The following is an 18,822-nucleotide window of genomic DNA, read 5'->3' as shown; positions in this document are numbered from 1 at the left end:
TAATTAAAGTTATTTAGGCGACTGAACCAATGCTCAGGCGCCGAACCGCGCTGATATATATGGTTCTCTGCGAAAAATAGTTCATTTTCTCCACACATTTGAGAGCCTCCTTAGATTTTTCTCTCACATCCTTCCCCAGCCTTCTATTAGATTCATTTCCATGGCCAAAGATGGGAGACGTGTTGCCACAGGTGTCCCATTGGATCAGTGGTTTCCCACACTCAATCGGAGAATAAAATATGAGAGGGTGTTTCATCTGAAGGATCTCATTCTAAGAAAAATCCTCGATATCGAATTCATGTAAACCCACTTCAACAATGTTCTAGACATGTTTCGATATTAGGGATGGTACGAGCTCATCACCTTTCAGCCTAGGGGGATGTACCTACTACTCGTTCGGCTCTTCTATGCCAACCTTGCCCAAGATGGTCAGGGCTATTACACCAGGGTACTAGAGACAGACATCTACTTCGATGATGCATACCTGGCGAAAACTTTTGACATCTAGTGTGGCGACTACATCTGCCCCGATTCCTCCTCCACCTGGATGGTCGAGTAGGACTTCACTATGAGTACCTTTGTTAATTTAGTCATGAAAAACCTTGTAGCTGGCTTGACCCATACCCCCAGCTACAGATCCTTGACTTTGGAGGCAAAGGTGGTAGACCACTTGATTTCCTATATCATTTTGCCCAAGTCAAGATCGAGGGATCATGTGTCTTACTTGGACTGCTTCGTCATGTGGCGCCTCTTCACCAGGAAGAAGCTAGACCTGCCTAGATTGATCCTACGGTGGATGTTTGTCAAAACCGTGGGAAAAAGGATCATTTTTCCCTATGGTGGGATTCTATCTAGGATATTCGTTAGGGAAAGGCTGAATAGGTCACCACTAGCTACCATCAAGAAGGTGCGGCCCTCCAACATCTTCAACTCCACCACCTTGAAGTTGATGGGATACGAGCTCACTGGCAACATGTGGTTGCCTACTACACATGAGAGAGAGCCAAGAGCTCAGGAGGTCACATAGGAGCTGCCCCATGTACCATCTACCGCTGAGATCATGGTAGCCATCGCCGATCTCTTCGCCTCGTTTTAGGAGTTCTGAGTCTCCATGACTGAGCATGCATCTTCTTCTTAGGCTAGACTTGACTCCCTTTATAGCGAGTTCACTGATTTCCGGTCCGAGGTGCGGGCTAACTTCCACATCCTTGGTGAGCGACTGCGAGGGATGGATGACGAGGATATCTGTGAGGATGACCAGATGGAGTTGAGTGGGGAGAAGGGAGATGATGATCATAATGACGGAGAGACCTAGGAGTGCTTTATGAGGATCCAATCCGTCATTCTACAGCTCCTTATTTGATCATCTATTTTATTTTATTCAGATACATTTTTTTTTAATTCTATTTGGTCTGTATCTATACTTAAAACAACTTATATATCTGTTCTTATTTGACTTTCACATTCACCATACACACACAGATACTATGATATGGTGACTGTGCTTTTGATTATGATATATATATGCAGTACTTTGATTTGCATGTACTTGTGATTAAATGATTATTCTGTTGAAATACATGCTTAGTATAGAAAGCCTCTTGCATGGCGAATTCAGTGGATGAGAATTGCCTGCTGGTAGATTATAGGTTCTCGCATGCCTTACTCTTGAAATACTACCTGTTTGAGAATCATTTTTGTGTAGGTTAATTTTGGGAAATGTCTTGTTTACAGCCAGCATGCTGACGAATTTTCTGTAGACATTTGCCCAAAATAATTGAGATGATTTGCTTTGTTGTGTGCAAATGTGATTTATACTTAAAGTCTACATACTTACACTTGGCTCATTTGCGTTTTTTTGGTTAAACTCCTTGGGGCTGGTTGTGCGTATTTATTTAGAATATTGGCAGATTCTTATCGATTGCTTACATCTTTAGACAAAATGCTGCCAAAATTTTTGAGCACATAACCTAATATCATTTTCTTAATACTAAATTCCTTAAAAATTGAGTGCGTCTCTAAGATAATTTATGAATTTTACTCAAGTTGATTTATAAAGAAAATGCATATTCTTAGGAGGAGTCCTTTATCTCAAAATATTAGGCTCTGAGAAAATAAATAAATAAATATATATATATATATGTATAACAATTGGTATCAATGTGCACATCTTGGTAAATCTATATTTGATATCTTGTTCATTTCAAAACTAACAATATGTTCTTATAACTAGTGGAATTTCTTTTTATAGTTGGTATCTTCTCTACCACGTAGTTATAGCGATTGGTATCAGACTCACACGTTTAATATACTATACCTTATGGACATACTTGTTTGTTTTGGAAACTAGAGATGATTATGATAAAATTAACTTTAAAATATTTTTGAAAGGATGAGTGAAAACCAAATGAAAGATTAATCTTCATCCTTGCATAATCATCCATTGGAGGAGTATAGAACATTAAAATTGTTAACGTGTTGCATGCTACTTATACTTCCTTGATGCATATTTTGTTTGGGTTAATTGATTGAAACATGCTATATACTATTTGTTATAACTCCAAATAGGTCACTTAGATACAAAGTTATGATTGAGAATAGTCTACTTTCAATTGGCATGCTGTCGAATTTTTTAATCTTCCCAATATACCTCTTGTATCTAATTGATGTTCTTTGCCTTCACACTTTATTGCTTAACCCTTTTTGCTGTTGCCAAAAGGGGGAGAAGAGGCAAAAGTGGGTATTACTGTGCTTCATTTTACTTACATCTCTTATTACCCATATCTTTATGCATAAAGTCAGGACGAGCCTTTCTTGGCTAAACCCACTTTTTGCATAAGGTATTTGTCATCATCAAAAAGGAGGAGATTTATGACCTCATTGGTCACACCCAGTTTTGATTATGACAAGTACTCTTGGTACTAATGGTTATACTAAGAATTGCATGCAAGTTCACCTTGTGCGCGTTTTAGGACTGAAAGACATATCATGATGGCATGCGGTGTTCGTGTCGAAGAATGAAGATTTATGTGTTATATTTTGTATTCATTTGATTATTTCTTCATTCTGGGATGTAATTTATTATGAATTATGCGTGTGTATGACTTGTAATAATTTGCATCATGCATGGTAGGTAGATATGCTCAAAACGACCAAAGTTGGACTTTAGATACCTACACAGACCTTAGGGATCACCCTTCGGTCGACTGACACCGAATTTTTTTGGTAAGATAGAAAGTCCTTAGGTCTCTAAACAAATGCACTAATAAGTCCCCATTATCATCTTCATATTAGGGGAATTATAATTGGCTAAAATTAGATTGAAAAACTAAAAAGGTTGAGAGGGTTTGGGCAACTAAACCTATGTCGTATAAAGCAGTTCGGGCGACCGAATAAGTCAACATGTTGACTTAGCTTCGGGCGACCGAACCTCTTTTGAACGTATCTTCCTCGGGCACCCGAATGCTTGTCAAAGCACTTTTTAACTACTCGGGCGACCGATTTTTTACTTTCAAATAGAGGCTTGGGTGACCGAACTGTCTGGTTCGGTTAATCGAACTCAGCTTCGGGCACCCGAACCTCGAACATTTGACTACTAACTTTGGTTCAGCCAACCGGTCCTCAACTCGGGCACCTGAACCTCTTAAAATTGGATTTTTCATTGTGTCTGTTCGGGCACCCGAACCTTGCTGGTTAAAATAATTTTTACCAGATTTTTTAATGGGGTAAATAGAGTTAATTTTCTTAATGGTCTTATAGACAATTCTAATTATACCCATTGTGTCCCCAACTGTCAAAAAATCCTCCTTGCCTATATATACCAATTCATTTGTCTTAATTACAAAAGGATTAGCAAACTTGATTAAGGCAAAAATTCTCTCAACTCTCAAAATCCTAAAAACCCTATATTAGCCAAATACTTATTGAAAACATTCACATACTCCTCATTATCTTTCTCTAAGCATTGTGAGTATCTCTACAAGGCTATTGTGCTTAAATTTCTCTAGCTAATACTCTCTCTTGGTGTATTGATTGATTGATTGATTTTACTTGAAAGTATAGCCTAAAGTTCTTCCACCGATTTCATTTGATAAATCTAGTGTGGAAAGACTTTGAGGTTTTCTGGTTCTTGCATTATTGTTGCAAGTTACCTAAACCTAGATTTTGTGTGCAAAAATCCTTTTATAAAAAGTTAGTCTTTCAAACAACTTCATTGTGTTTTATACATTGAAATATCCTATTGAGTTTGTTTGATTTATTTTGCTTCGCATATTTGAAACTCTGATATGATTTTGTGATATTCAAATAGTGTGTTTCAAATCTTGCTTAGATATACACTCTAGATCTAGACTGAAAATATATATGTGATTGAGTGTTTAGCACACATTAGAGCACTGAACATATTTACATATCATTCGTGCTTGTATTATTGACTTAGCTATATTGGTGCACACATCTGCTTTTGTTGAAGCACATTTTCGTGTACAAACAATTTATACACATTGCTTGTATTCTAGGCACGAGCTCAAAGAGGGAGACTAGCCCTATGGAATAGTCCCGGATTGGCTTAGACCCGGTTAGGAAAGTTAGGTGCGTCATCCTGTTAAGGCGTGTCAGTTGAGGTCAGCCCCTTGAATTGACCTGGCTGTATAGGTTCTGCTCCACCTGTTTAAGTGAGCATTATTGTGGTAATCCTTGTGCCGATGTGGCCAAGGCGAGGACGTAGGCACAGTTGGACAAACCCCGATAACATATTGTGCGTGTTCTACATTTCAGCAATTTACATTTACTACACGTGTATGTTTGTTTGATGATTGCATAGACTAACCCTAGGCCAAATTACATTATTGTTAAAATTTGCAGACCTAGGTAACAAATTTTTTAAATACCCAATTCACCCCCCTTCTTGGGGTTGCACCATAACTGTCATTAGGTCCTTAAACAAATGCACAAACAGTCCCCATATCACTTACATAATCGGGGGAATCAATTGGTTTAAAATTAGACTTAAAGGAGCAAAATATGTGAGAGGTCGAGCGACCAAACCCCAGGTGTTCAAAACACATCGGGTGCCCAAACCGCTGGGAAGTCAGCGGGTTAACTTCGTTTCGGGCGACCGAACCAGAAATGAGCCTATCGCCCTCGGGCAATCGAAACCTTAGAAAGTGACTTTTTACCAACTCGAGTTGTCGAATTTTTTAGTTCAAAACAGGCCTCGAGTGACTAAATCCCTCAGTTCGGTTAATCGAACGTATTTTCGAGCACCCAAACCGCGCACTAAATCTTTCTAACTTTTATTCAGCCAACTGAGTTTGAACTCAGGCACCCGAACCTTTTAAAAAGCCTTTTACAGTTAAGTTTATTCGGGCGATTGAATCATAGTTCAGCCACCCAAATCATCTCGGGTTACTTAATATTTTATCGAGGTTAAAAAGGTTAAACAGGGTTAATTTTCTTAATTGGTTTTAAAACAAATCTAATAATACCCTATATGTCCCCAACGGTCATAATTTACCCATTCTCTATATATAGGGGCTCATTAACAAAAATTAATGGTGATTAGCAAATAGGATTAGCCAAAAACTCTCTCAAATTTCCTAAACCCTATTTGTTTATTATAGCCCTATAACACGCAAATACCTTCATTCATTTGAGAAATCTTGCCTTGTGAGTGTTTATTGTTTGTTGTATTGTGCTAAAAGCCCTCACTTGTATATTACACATTTGATTTTCATAATGAGGGTTGAGTTAGATTTTTCTCCCGATTTCTTTTGATAAATCTTTGGTTGGGAAAAATCATACAGCTAAGTGAGTTTGCATTATCATTGCAATACTCATTTGGGCTTATACTTTTGTGTGCAAAAATATTTTACAAAGTTTGATTTCAAACAACTCTAGTGTTAGATACATTTGAGAAAGTATTTTTGAGTTCGTTTGAATATTATTGCTAACATCTTTGAAACACTAATCTTATATAGAGATTTGATATATTTTGCTTTCAAAGATTAGCCTGTTAGAACACTCTGCGCATATTTGAGATTATACATCTTATTGAGTGTTGATTGCACATATAGAGCACTGAGCTTATAGTTCATACATACTTGAGGTGCATTGATTATATTGTGTGTAGTGGTACATATCTACTTATGTAAGAAGCGTTTGTTTGTACGTAAAATTTTACATCATTTGTATTCCAGGCATGGGCCTGAAAAGGGAGACTAGCTCTGTTGAATGGTCTCAGATTGGATTAGACTCGGTTAGGAAAACTAGGTGCACCATCCTGGTAAGGTGTAGGTTGAAGTCAGCCCCACTAATTGACCTGATTATAACTAGTGCCGCTCCACCTGTTAAGTGAGCATTAGTGGAATCCTCAGGCTTGCGAGCTAGAGGCAGGGACGTAGGCACAGTTGGCCGAATCCCGATAACATATGGTGCGTGTACTTTTTATTTTCGCAGTTTATATTTTACATTTTTATTTTCAGCACATGTATGTATTTTGTTTAATTCATTATATGTTGTACATTTGTTATTTGGGTTTATGATTAAATAGAAAGATCCTAGGTTTGTGTAATACTGCTACTAGATTGGTTGACCTAAGGATAAATTTTTTCAATATCTAATTCACTCCCCTCTTGGGAATACACCAAAGCTAACATGATTTCCTTAGCCTTAGGTTGGACTTAAAAACCAATTTATTAGTAGTAGTTAGGTGATTTAACTGCAATTAGATAAATAAATGATTAGTGGCAACTCCCTAGACTTCATTGACCCCATTTTTCACAATCACCATAATCCACAACACTTTTACCCCCAAACTTTGATTTGACATCCTCCATCCTTCATTATTATACATTCTTATCATTTTTCAGGGATCACCATCCCTCCGCGTCGATGTCCTCCTTAGGGATGTGTTGATAAGATCAAAGAGAAGAATTAGAAATTCCCTAGAAGCTCAATCTTGGATGGATTATGACAAGCAAAGATATTTTGGATGGTGAAGGAACATCATGAACTAGAGAGAGAGAGAGAGAGAGAGAGAGAGAGAGAGAGAGAGAGAGAGCTTAATTGTTAAAGTGCCAAAAAAAAATCCCCCTTGAGAAATAATTAGGGGTGTTGACTTTTTGAGCTCGATCCCTGCTTTGATGTTGACAAAGTACTTGTATCTCCTGTGTGCATTTAGCATTTTTTAACATGTTCATGATTCAGCACACGCATGAGGTAAAGGACATGGAAGCCAAAAGGGACGTAAAGACCACACACTCAGACGCATTCCATGACACCAGAAGAGTAAAAGAAAACGACACTTTATTTAAATTGTATATGCATTTAATTTTTATTATTTGGTTTGTAACAATGCATGCATTTGCATGATATGGTTAAATGCTCAGACAGGACAATAGACAGACCCTAGGGACGAACATTTTTCACAGAAAACCTTTTTCTAAAATTGCTAAAATCATATAGGGTTTTCAAAATGAATTTAGGGTTAAAAATAGGGTCAAAATTAAATTTAGAAAGTCGACCAATGTTGATTTTTTGGGTGTTTTAATGCCCTCAGTTGACCAACCAGTTCGAGCTTTAATCAGCTCGGTACACTGAACCAACCTGAAGTCAAAAGTTGACTTTGCTAAGCCGATTGACGTTCTTTTGAACGCACCATCCATGGTTGATCGATGCAAAAGTTAAACTCCTTCGTAGCCCTTAGCTAACTGGCGCCTTAGTTCAAAATGCCACGACCAACCGAATCTCATTCTTCGGCCGACCGTCCTTGTCCCTCAGTCGACCGAACCCATGAAGGGTTCGGGATCACGTCTTAGTCGGTCGACCGACCTTCCTTTAGGTATATTGAGCTGTTTGAAAACTGAAATCATTATGAGAGCTCGGCCAATCGGTCCTATGCTTGGTCAATCGGCTTGCCTAGTACGATTGACCGAACCTTGCCTTGGTCAACTGAACCTCTCGGGTTTTTCTAATCTCCAGCACTAATTACATATTAATTCTTAATTAAACAATTTGAAAAATACCAAATGTGTCCCGAACGGTCATAATTTTCAAAAAATCTATAACTATCCCTTCATAACTTTAGATTAGTAATTTTGATTAATTCCAAATTCTCTCTGAACTCTTTGTTAATCAAAGTTCCCCAAAACCAATTTTTATTAATAAAATCATTTCTTTGGGGGCATATTTTTATCAAATCTTTTCTACTTTTTTTTTTATTTATTTATTTATTTCAAAACTTATTTTGAAGGAGAGCATATTTATTTTGGGCATTTATTTTATATTCATTTACATTTACTCTCATTTGCATATTCATTTATTAAAATCATTTTTGAGAATAGCCTTAAGATTTTTTCCAGTTATTTTTCTTAATAAACATTCTTGGAAGAAATCCTTTATTGTACAAATATTTTTCTTGAGCTTAAATTCCAAATCCTCCAAACATTTTTATTAACAAAAATCTTAGTTAGAGAACATGATAATCATTTTGATATTCTCATATGCTTTATTTGTGCATTAATATTTAGATAAACACCCTTACTCTACTAAGTACAACTCATATCATATTAGAGTGTATGTATTTGAGCTTTAACATGTACATCTCTACTTGTATTTTTAGAAGCATTTTATATGTACAAAATGTTTTTAATGTATCGGCTGGGTTCAACCCGTAATTGAACTGGAGAGTCTCTACCCTGTAAGGGAGATCAGTTTGGTTCAGCCGAGAAATTGAACAGGGGAGTCTCCGCCCCGTAAGGGAGACTAGTTGGGCTCAGCCTGGTAATTGAGTTAAGGTTTTTCTCGCCCCGTAAGGAGAGGATGTAAACGGCTTCTACTCCGCCCGTTTAAGTAAGTAGGGATAGTGGAATCCTTGGGGGACATGTCCAAGGCGAGGACGTAGGCTGGTTTGACCGAACCTCGATAACAAATATCGTGTGTCACTTTCTCTCTATCTTATTTAATTATTATACTTTAGTTTCCAAATGTGTATGCTTGCTTATTTACTGTTATAATTATTCGCATGCACACATTTAATTTAAATGAGATATGATGCACACGTGCATGTTTGCACTGATAGTTTAATTGTTTTATATACACATTTTTAATATTGAATGAGATATGAACTGTGGTGAATCGATAAATAATTAAATTAATTAAAAAGTTTAAAAACCCAATTCACCCCCTCTCTTAAGATCACACCAATTCCAACAAGGGGTATTTTATACATGAGAGGAAAAATGGTGCAAGATGTCATTCTTCAATAATGAATTGGGATGTCATATCTCAAGTAATAAAAATGATTATTTTTTCAATAAATTAAGTCATGACATAAGGTTAGGATGAAAGGAAATAAAAAGAAACATGGGTTACGAATTACACAAACATGTTTGAACAGTTTAGGAAAAAAGGTTATAGGATAGGACCCTTTTTTAGTGAACCTTGATTCAAACCTACCACATGTCTCTATCTACAATACAAGTGCGCACTACCGATCCTAACCCCTTGCAAGAATGTAAATATAACATAATTACTAATTAATTTAATTATTATGCACATGCAAAATTGATGCTAATAAGCAATTAATAATCTAGAGCATAACAAAAATTGTTTTCATTTATAAATGTATATCACTATGTCATGTTGACATCACTTGCTTGTTTAAAATTAACATTATCTTTGAGTTTTGGTTGGTATCATTTTTATTTTTTTATTTAATTTTTTTTTCTCCGTACAGTGAAAACACATATCATCAAAATACAATTGTTTACGTGCTTAGTTTTTTGCTTTTGTTAAACTGTTTGTAAAAAAATCAATAAATTAAAAATTGGATTTTATGATTTTCAATTATCTTGACAATTTGTTATCAAAATTTTTTAGTGTCCAAAATTAACTATTTTTTTATTAAAATTATTTATTTCATTCATACCTTTAATTAAAATTAAAAAAAATGATCATAAGAGCTTAAATATAATTAAAATAAAAATGTCCATAAAATTTTTTAAAAAATAAAAATTAAGCATTTATAGAAGCCACTTATAAAAGCCATACCTTTTTATTTTAGTTTTTAAAATTTATTATTTTGTGTTTTTATTATTCTTAAGTTAGTATTTATTTAATTAAGTTTTTAATTTATTTTAATTTTATAAATATTAGCAAATAAGTTGTTAGTTTTTAATTCATAATTTCTATTTTTAATTTTTAATTTTTAATTTTTATTTTATAATTTTTAATAGTGACAAATCTATGCAAAGGAAATGAAATCACATAAAATAAAAAATTGAATGAGTAATATGCAGAAAAGAAGGGATACAACAAATTCAATATGCCTAAAATAACACCTTTAATTAATCATTTCTGTCGTTTCCCTAAAAATGGCCTCATTTTCTTTGACTGATCCAGTCCAATTTGATCAGGCGTCGTTTTGAAGTTCCGGACAAGAGTGCCGTCGGTCAAGAGCATTGTAAAACGACGCCGTTTCAGCTTTTCCTCTCTTTATCCATTACAGCGCCGGGGCCGGAGGTTCAGGGTTTAAAAAGTCGTATCTCCTTCAAATCAGAGTGTGCCATTATTGACACCTCTGATTATTCTTAATCAATGAGTGCTTCCTTTCTCGATTTTAAAATTTAGGTTTTCACTATTTTCCAGTTTTAAAATTTTCTTCGGTTGCTATGGAATCGTTTGACGATAGTAGCTGGGATTTTCTTGATTACAGTATCATCAACGATACCCCGTCGACCGATTTGTCTTGGATTACCCGCAGGTTACGATTCCCAATGTGACCCTCTCTCTGTGTTTCATTTAATTCCAAACTCATTGTTAGATTTTAGCTTTTATTTGAGTTTAATGCTACGTTTTGTTGCCATAAAAATGTTGAAAAAGAATTGAATAAAATTTATCCCGATGGACAGTAATGCAATTATTTGCTTCACTTGAGGTGATTCTTTCATACGACTTCTTCTTTAACCAGTAGATCTTTCGTACAACTTATGATATTAGATTAGAAAATTTGGTTTCTTTTCTCTTCCTTTTCTTTTCCTCGATTTTCTCAGCAACCAAAAGGAGTTAGGGGTTCAAATTTGAAATTTTAGTAACATAATACACCCAAACATTCAATAAATAATTGGGAGAATGCTTTGCTGAAAGCTATTGTGGAGATTGTTTCAAGAATGAAATCTGCTTGGTAATGCTTTGAATTGTTGTATTGATGTGATGATGGCGTTCTTTCAGTGCTGTGGAAATTGATTTTCCGCACGGTGGTGTGGCATCCCAGCAGCAAAAAGAGTGCCGAGAAAATGATAGCACGCGAAAGAGGTACTGTTATGTTGGATTTTTTATTAAGATTATATACATCTTATTGCAGTGCAGAAGCTCTTGAAAACTCCATATTTTCTTTTATATTATTATATGAAGGGGTTGCCAACCAACCAATGCAGAAAAAGAAGAGGGGCCAAGCCAAACCAAAAAAAGAAAAAAAAAAAACAACGCTTCAGAAACTCTACAAAATCCAAGAAATGGTCTGAAGAAGGACCTAAAAAAAGGGAAAACACCTTTTAATTTTACAATGATGTGTTCCTCTCCTTCAAAAATTATTCTGTTTTGTTCTTTCCAAGTACCTTAGGTTGTGTCTGTGAAGTGCAAAAGGGAGGGAGAAGGGAAAGTCAGCATGCTTTCCTTTCCCTGCTGTTGTTTGGTTGAATGAAGAAAAAATAGAAGGAAGGAAAGTGGTTATCACTCAGTTTTGATGGACAAGTCTCTTTCCTTTTCCACCTACTTTTGTAGGGATTGATTTTGAGACGAAGGAAGAAAGTCCTACTCCTTCTACAAGCCTTCCTTCCCAGTTCTTTGCCATATTAGAAGACGGAAAATAACTTTTGGATCACTTTTCATCCATCAGTCTTTCATTCCTCTTTCCCTCTGATTAATTTCCATGTTAGTACAAGCAATATGAGCTGTAGTTATAGAAAACACATTAGGTTTTACATGTGGTTGGCTTAGAGATCAGTAGCATGAGGGTGCCTGCCATTGAAGCAAAGGCCTTTTATATAGTTTTGTTTTTTATTTGTACTCTATCACCATATAACTTAAATGTACTGCCTTGTCATAGAATTTATTCTTGTGAAATGTATAATTATAATTTAGTTTACGGCAATTTTGAAAGTAGTGGCATATAATTTGTCCATTTTTTTAAAAAAGAATTTCATTATAAGAACTTGAATTAGCATGTTGAATCGTTGATATCAATGTTGGCATGGAATTTCTTTTTCCTATTTGGCACTGAAATGCCAAAAAAAAATAAAGGTACATGCATGCAGAATCCCGCAAAACTTTGCTTCATAATACTGAATAACATCATATATATATATATATATATATATATATATTTTGAGTTTCACCTTTGGAGGTTCTATGGTCAATATGATGAGTGGATTAGTGGGTGTGTAGTTATCTGCAATTGTGTTCTGTTACCCTGCATAAAGTATTTTTTGTTTAAAGTAATCCATTTCTATGCTATTATTTGAACATTATAACTAGAGAGATTTTTGAGGGGTCATTGAGTTGTGATATTAGAAACCAATTGGTTACATTTTTATTTATGACTTTGTTATATGGGTAGCTTCAATGAATGGAGGTTCATGTTAGATGCATGTAGCAGTGTAAATTTTGGTATATCACTTCTAGGTGTGAAGTATATTAGGGCCTTCATGAAATATTTTGGGATAGTACTATTGTAAGACACGGCTTTTTGTTTCCTGTTTTTAAGTGCAATTGCCCCATAATCATTTCTAGGTTATTATTGTGAATTTTCGTAGCTCTAAAGCATTTGCAGCAGATCATGGAGTTTGATATTAGAATTCAGTGCTCAACGATTATCTTGTTAGTTAGTCAGCTCATACATATTCCAATTGGCCCATGAGATTCATTTCTAGGTATAATTGTGATTTTTTGTAGCTCTAAAGCATTTGCGGATCATGGAGTTTGATATTAGAATTCAACGCTCAACAACTATCTTGTTAGTTAATCAGCTCATAGGTATTTCATGGCATTGTTGCATGATTGTTCACATGAGCGGAGTTCCATGTTATATTTGTGTGGTGTTAGCTATATTTCTTAAATCATCCCTGCCGTGAGGTATGGAGCATGATTGAGCCTTTGCACCTATTTTTATTAATTTGGAAGGCCAAAGCTCCCCCAAAAATTAAGGCTTTCATTTGGCTGAATGTGCTTAATAGAATCAATACTAATAATCTATTGCAAATCAAGAGACCTTTGAAGGCCTTATCTCCAGATGTTTGTGTGCTTTATTATTTGAATTTTGAAACGGCATCTCATTTGTTCTCATACTATAATTTTTCTTGGAGTATCTGGAGTAAATTATTTGGCATGTTGGGAAAAACTTGGGTTTGCCTAGTGTCGGTGGAAGGAATGTTGGCTATTTCTTTTGAGGGTTTTGGAAGAAGGAAGGATAGGGCCGCACTTTGGAAATGCGGTATGTTTGCAGTGTTGTGGGGATTACGGTTGGAGCATAATGCCGGATTTTTTAAGGGAAAAAATTGAACTGGTAGCTGGTTTGGGAAAAGATTCAATGCTTGGTCTCTTTATGGTGTGTTGGCTTTGGATGCTTTAGGGGGGTTAGCTTTTTGGAAGTTAAGCGAGAATGGGGGAATCTTTTGCTTTGATATTTCCTAGTATTTATTTATTTTCTTTTAGTTTTTTTTTTTTAGTTTTTTTCTAGAATTTTGACGGGTGATGTTTCATTCTTTTGTAAATTCTTCTCTTATTAATGAAATGATTAAAATCTGTTCTTTTCCTATATGAAGAAAAGAAACATTATTTACCTCATTAGTTCTTTGCGCTCATGTATGCAATATGTCACTTAGGTTGTATTTGGTCTGCAGAATCTCAAATGCTCATTTGGAGTGACATGCTTAGGAATAGAATTTTTGAGAATGATGTGTATCATAAGATAACCAGATCTACATGCAATGCCCATGTCTATATTTGGTTCAACACAAGAATCATGCTTGGTATTTTGGTAAGATATTTTGTATATAACAATACAACAAATAACAAAACCAAAACTTAGTCCCACTAAGTGGGGTCGGCTATATGAATCATTTTCCGCCAATTTATGCGATCATGGACCATTTCTTTTGATAGATTTAAGGATATTAAATCTTTACTCGCTATCTCCTCCCAAGTTATTTTAGGTCTACCCCTACCCCTTCTACTGTCCCCCACAATAACTAAGTCACTCTTCCTCACAGGTACACTATAAGGCCTACGTTGCAAGTGTCCATACCATCTGAGTCGCCCCTCCCTTATCTTATCTTCTATAGGAGCTACACCTAACTTACCACAAATATGTTCATTCCTTAATTTATCTTTCAATGTTATACCACTCATCCATCTAAGCATCTTCATCTTGGCAACTTTTACTTTTTGGATATTATGTTTCTTCATCGGCCAACATTCCGATTCATATAGCATAGCTGGTCTTATAGCTGTCCTATAAAACTTCCCTTTCAATTTTAAGGGTATTCTACGATCACATAGCACACTTGAAGCACTTCTCCATTTTACCCAACTTGCTTTAACTCTATGCATTACATCATCTTCAATTTCTCCTTCAGCTTGCATAATAGATAAAAGGTATTGAAATCTACAAGTGCTATTTATTTCTTCATCATCAAATTTAACTTTGTCTCCAATATTCCTCTTATCATTACTAAAATTACATTTAATATATTCTGTTTTAATTCTACTTATCCTAAAGCCTGTAGATTCCAAAGCTTCTCTCCATAATTCTAACTCAGCCTCTACTCCATCCCTAGTTTCGTCAATTAATACAATATCATCTGCAAACAACATACACCATGAAACCTCCTTTTGAATACTTTTAGTCAATTGGTCCATCACTAAAGCAAAAAGATAAGGACTCAAAGCAGATCCTTGATGTACACCTATGGTAATTGGAAATTCTCTAGTTTCTCCATCTATAGTCCTTACACTAGTCATTACTCCATTGTACATATCCTTAATGACATCGGTATACCTACAACATATACCCTTCTTTTCTAAAACCCACCATAGAACTTCCCTAGGTATCCTATCATATGCTTTCTCAAGGTCAATAAATATCATATGCAAGTCTCTCTTCTTTTCCCTAAACTTTTCCATTAATCTTCTTAAAAGATAAATAGCTTCTATGGTAGATCTCCCAGGCATAAAATCAAATTGATTTTCTGAGATCTTCGTTTCTAACCTTAGTCTTTATTCAATAATTCTTTCCCATAGTTTCATCGTATGACTCATAAGTTTAATTCCACGATAGTTATTACAATTTTGAATGTCTCCTTTATTTTTATATATAGGTATTAAAGTGCTTTTCCTCCATTCATCTGACATTTTCTTAGTTTTTACAATTGTATTAAATAAATTAGTTAACCATATAATTTTGTTATCACCTAAGCATTTCCAAACTTCAATTGTGATGTTATCTGGTCCCATAGCTTTCCCATTTTTCGTCTGTTTTAGTGCAAACTTAATTTCGTTAACTCTAATTTTTCGAATAAATCTTTTATTTTTAGTCTTTTCCTCATTTGGCAACTCTAAGTTTAAGCCTTCTATTTGGTTTTCGTTAAACAATTTACTAAAGTAACTTCGCCATCTTTCTTTAATATCTTCGTTCTTAACCAAGACAATATCATCCTCACTTTTTATGCATTTTACATTTCCTAAGTCCTTGCTCTTCCTTTCTCTAGCTTTAGCAAGTTTAAATATTTCTCTTTCTCTTTCTTTTGTACCTAATCTATCATACAAACTATTAAATGATCTATATTTAGCTTCACTAACTGCCCTTTTTGCATCTTTTCTTGCCTTCTTATATTTTTTAAAGTTATCTCTATTTTTACACTTTTGCCACGTTTTATACCAAATTCTTTGTCTTTATGATTTTTTGTACATCTTTATCCCACCACCAACTTTCTTTGCTATTCGAGAATCTTCCCCTTCATTCACCTAAAATCTCTTTTGCTATTTTTTAATAGAACTAGCTAATCTATTCCAAAGAGTATTTGTATCTATCCCATCCTCTAAGGTCCAATCCCCATATTTGATCATTTTATTTTTAAATTTTATTATATTTTCTCCTTTTAAGTTCCACCATCTAGTTCTCCTACACTAGTTTATTTTATCTATTTTCTTCCATTTTTTAATACATATATCTAACACTAAGACTCTATGTTGTGTGGTTATGCTTTCACCTGGAATAACTTTACAATCCTTGCATGATAAACGATCTACCCTCCTAGTTAAAAGAAAATCTATTTGACTTCTATTTTGTCCACTTTTAAAGGTTATTAAGTGTTCTTCTCTCTTCTTAAAGTAAGTATTCATTATACTAAAATCATATGACATAGCAAAGTCTAAGATCATCTCCCCTGACTCATTTTTGTCTCCATATCCATATCCTCTATGTATCCACTCATAATTTTTATTATCTCTTCCAACTTGTCCATTAAGATCTCCTCCTATAAATATTTTCTTAGTCCCTGGTATGCCTTGTATAATACTATCCATATCTTCCCAAAATTGTCTCTTAAGATTTTCTGCTAAGCCAACTTGAGGAGCATAAGCACCAATGATATTTATTATCTCTTGTCCTAATACCATCTTGATTTTTATAATTCTATCCCTTACTCTAGTTACATCCACAACGCTATCTTTTAAGTTTTTTCTATAATAATGCCTACTCCATTCTTATGTTTTTCTTTTCCAGTGTACCAAAGTTTAAATCCTGATTTATCGATTTCTCTAGCTTTCTCCCCCACCCACTTAGTTTATTGAAGGCAAATTATATTAACTCTTTTTCTAATCATTGTATCCACAATTTCCATGCTTTTACCCATAAGTGTCCCTATATTCCAAGTTGCTAATCTAATCCTAGTTTCCTGAACTAATGTCTTTACCTGCCCACGTCCAAAATGATGCAGGAACCCTCACATATTTGACACCGTACCCGGGCGCCAACACGGCGTGTCGCTTCGGGGCGATGACCTAGGGAACCCTCGCATATTTTGTATATAACAATATGTGATGCATATTTATTATTTCCATAGTATATAAATATATTTTCTTGAATACTATAATATTATTGGTGTAGGACAAGAAGTGAGGCCTTGGGAAGATCGTTGTTGGAGAATACTTGAGAGAATTGGATCAAGGATTGTTGGGTTTAGTTAGTAATTTATTATGTGTTTAGTATTTATTAGTATAGTATTATGTGTATTTGAGGATTGTTTGTAATATTTGTGTAATGTAGGGGTTTGTTTGTAATTCATGTTGTTTTAGGGATATATGTGTAATTTCATGTATAGAGGCTTTTTTATAAATAGTGTGTGAAAGACAGATTGTAAACAGTTGATGTTTAATTTGAATTTGAGAAGTGAATGTGAATTCCCCCTGATATCTCCTCATTCCCCTTCCTTCCTCTCTTCTATTTTTTCTAATTTCTTCCATGGCTGCAGATTCTTGATGCTGCCCCTGCATTAATTATGCCACTGCACTGTAGTATTATAGTATCATAATATCATAAGATATCGTGATAAATTATGTTACCATATTTTAAGATAATAATATTATGTTATTATAAGATATGTAATAGGAGGTAAGACTAGTGGAAAATTGTGATGAACTAATCTCTCTTTCTCTTTCCTGTGAAACCAACCCTAACCTTTGTATCCCTCGTTGTTTCATCATGGATGCAATAGGTCATGAATCAGGGGGCTCGCTTAATCCAGATTGAAGTGAAGACCTTTGATATGAGATTGTATAAAGTGGGGGAGGTTCTTCCTTTGTTTGTCCTTGACCACAACAAGGTGCACAACAGGTGAGCAAGCTGTTGTCAGTCGCTGCAAATTTTTTTTTAATGGGTCTTCATCATTCTTTGGAAGTTTGGATAGGGATTCATACAACAAAGGTAGGGAAGTTTTTGGGTTAGGGATGTTTGGAAAGGAAATAGATTTTCTGTTTTTATGTTTTGGAGGATCTAAAAGCGATGGGCGTCGTTTTGGTGAAGAATTTAGTGCACTGGTTGGGTCTTTTCTTCTTGGCAGTGGTGGCGAGGGTGTTGGTGAGAAAAATGATTACTGTTCGTGGAGCCAAGAGGTGTCACCGTGTCGGCGTGAAAGGACGCTGCACAGGCATGAAATTTTCGTTAAAGGTCTCAGATAATGTTGTGACAACAGAGACAAAGCATGTTTGTGTTTGTTGTGGGGAAAAATTGCAAGTGGAAGACCATGACCTTTCATCACAGGGAGCAGATATGGTTCAGTTGAAGTTTAGATCTCCCATGGTCAAGATGGCTAGGCTTCCAGCAGGAGATGTGAGGGTTTCAGAGGCAGCTAGGGTTTCCTTTGGGAGGTTGGGTGGTGCTGGCCAAGCTTGTTGATGATTGTTTTGGAATAAGAGAGAATAGTTTGGAAATCTGAAGAGGGAGGGAGGGAGAGATGGAACAAAACAGAACAGAGAAAGAACAGAAGGAGAAGGGAGGAGGAAGAAGAAGGAAGGAAGAAAGAGAAGAAAGGGAGAAAGAATAGAAGAAGGGGAGAAGGAACAAGAAGAAAGGAGAAGGAAGAAGAAGGAAGGAAGAAAGAGAGGAGGGTGAGAGACATTGAGAGAGGGAGAGGAAAAAGAGTCTGGAAATCGGGATTCAGATCTGATAATTGTCCCAAACCACTTACAAGCCAAGTACTTATGCCTACAGCTAACTAAAAAGTAAGTAAGCATATATACCTTAATCCTCTTAGTAATATCCTTATG

General features: G+C 35.3%; 1 protein-coding gene across 1 annotated transcript in view; it reads left to right on the top strand.

Moving 5' to 3' along the window:
* The first annotated feature begins 10,296 nt into the window (after positions 1–10,296).
* Positions 10,297–18,822, top strand: part of LOC131151986 (transcription factor bHLH104-like) — a 31,348-nt gene continuing 22,822 nt past the window's right edge. The window contains exons 1-2 of the mRNA XM_058103529.1: positions 10,297–10,762; positions 11,230–11,313. Coding sequence (XP_057959512.1) covers positions 10,671–10,762; positions 11,230–11,313 — 176 coding nt within the window. The 5' untranslated portion in view covers positions 10,297–10,670. The remainder of the gene's footprint in view (positions 10,763–11,229; positions 11,314–18,822) is intronic.

Source organism: Malania oleifera, chromosome 3 (genome assembly GCF_029873635.1).
Source record: "Malania oleifera isolate guangnan ecotype guangnan chromosome 3, ASM2987363v1, whole genome shotgun sequence".
Taxonomy (NCBI): domain Eukaryota; kingdom Viridiplantae; phylum Streptophyta; class Magnoliopsida; order Santalales; family Ximeniaceae; genus Malania; species Malania oleifera.
The sequence above is the reverse complement of the archived record's forward strand: the minus strand, read 5'-3'. Positions and strand labels throughout refer to the sequence as shown.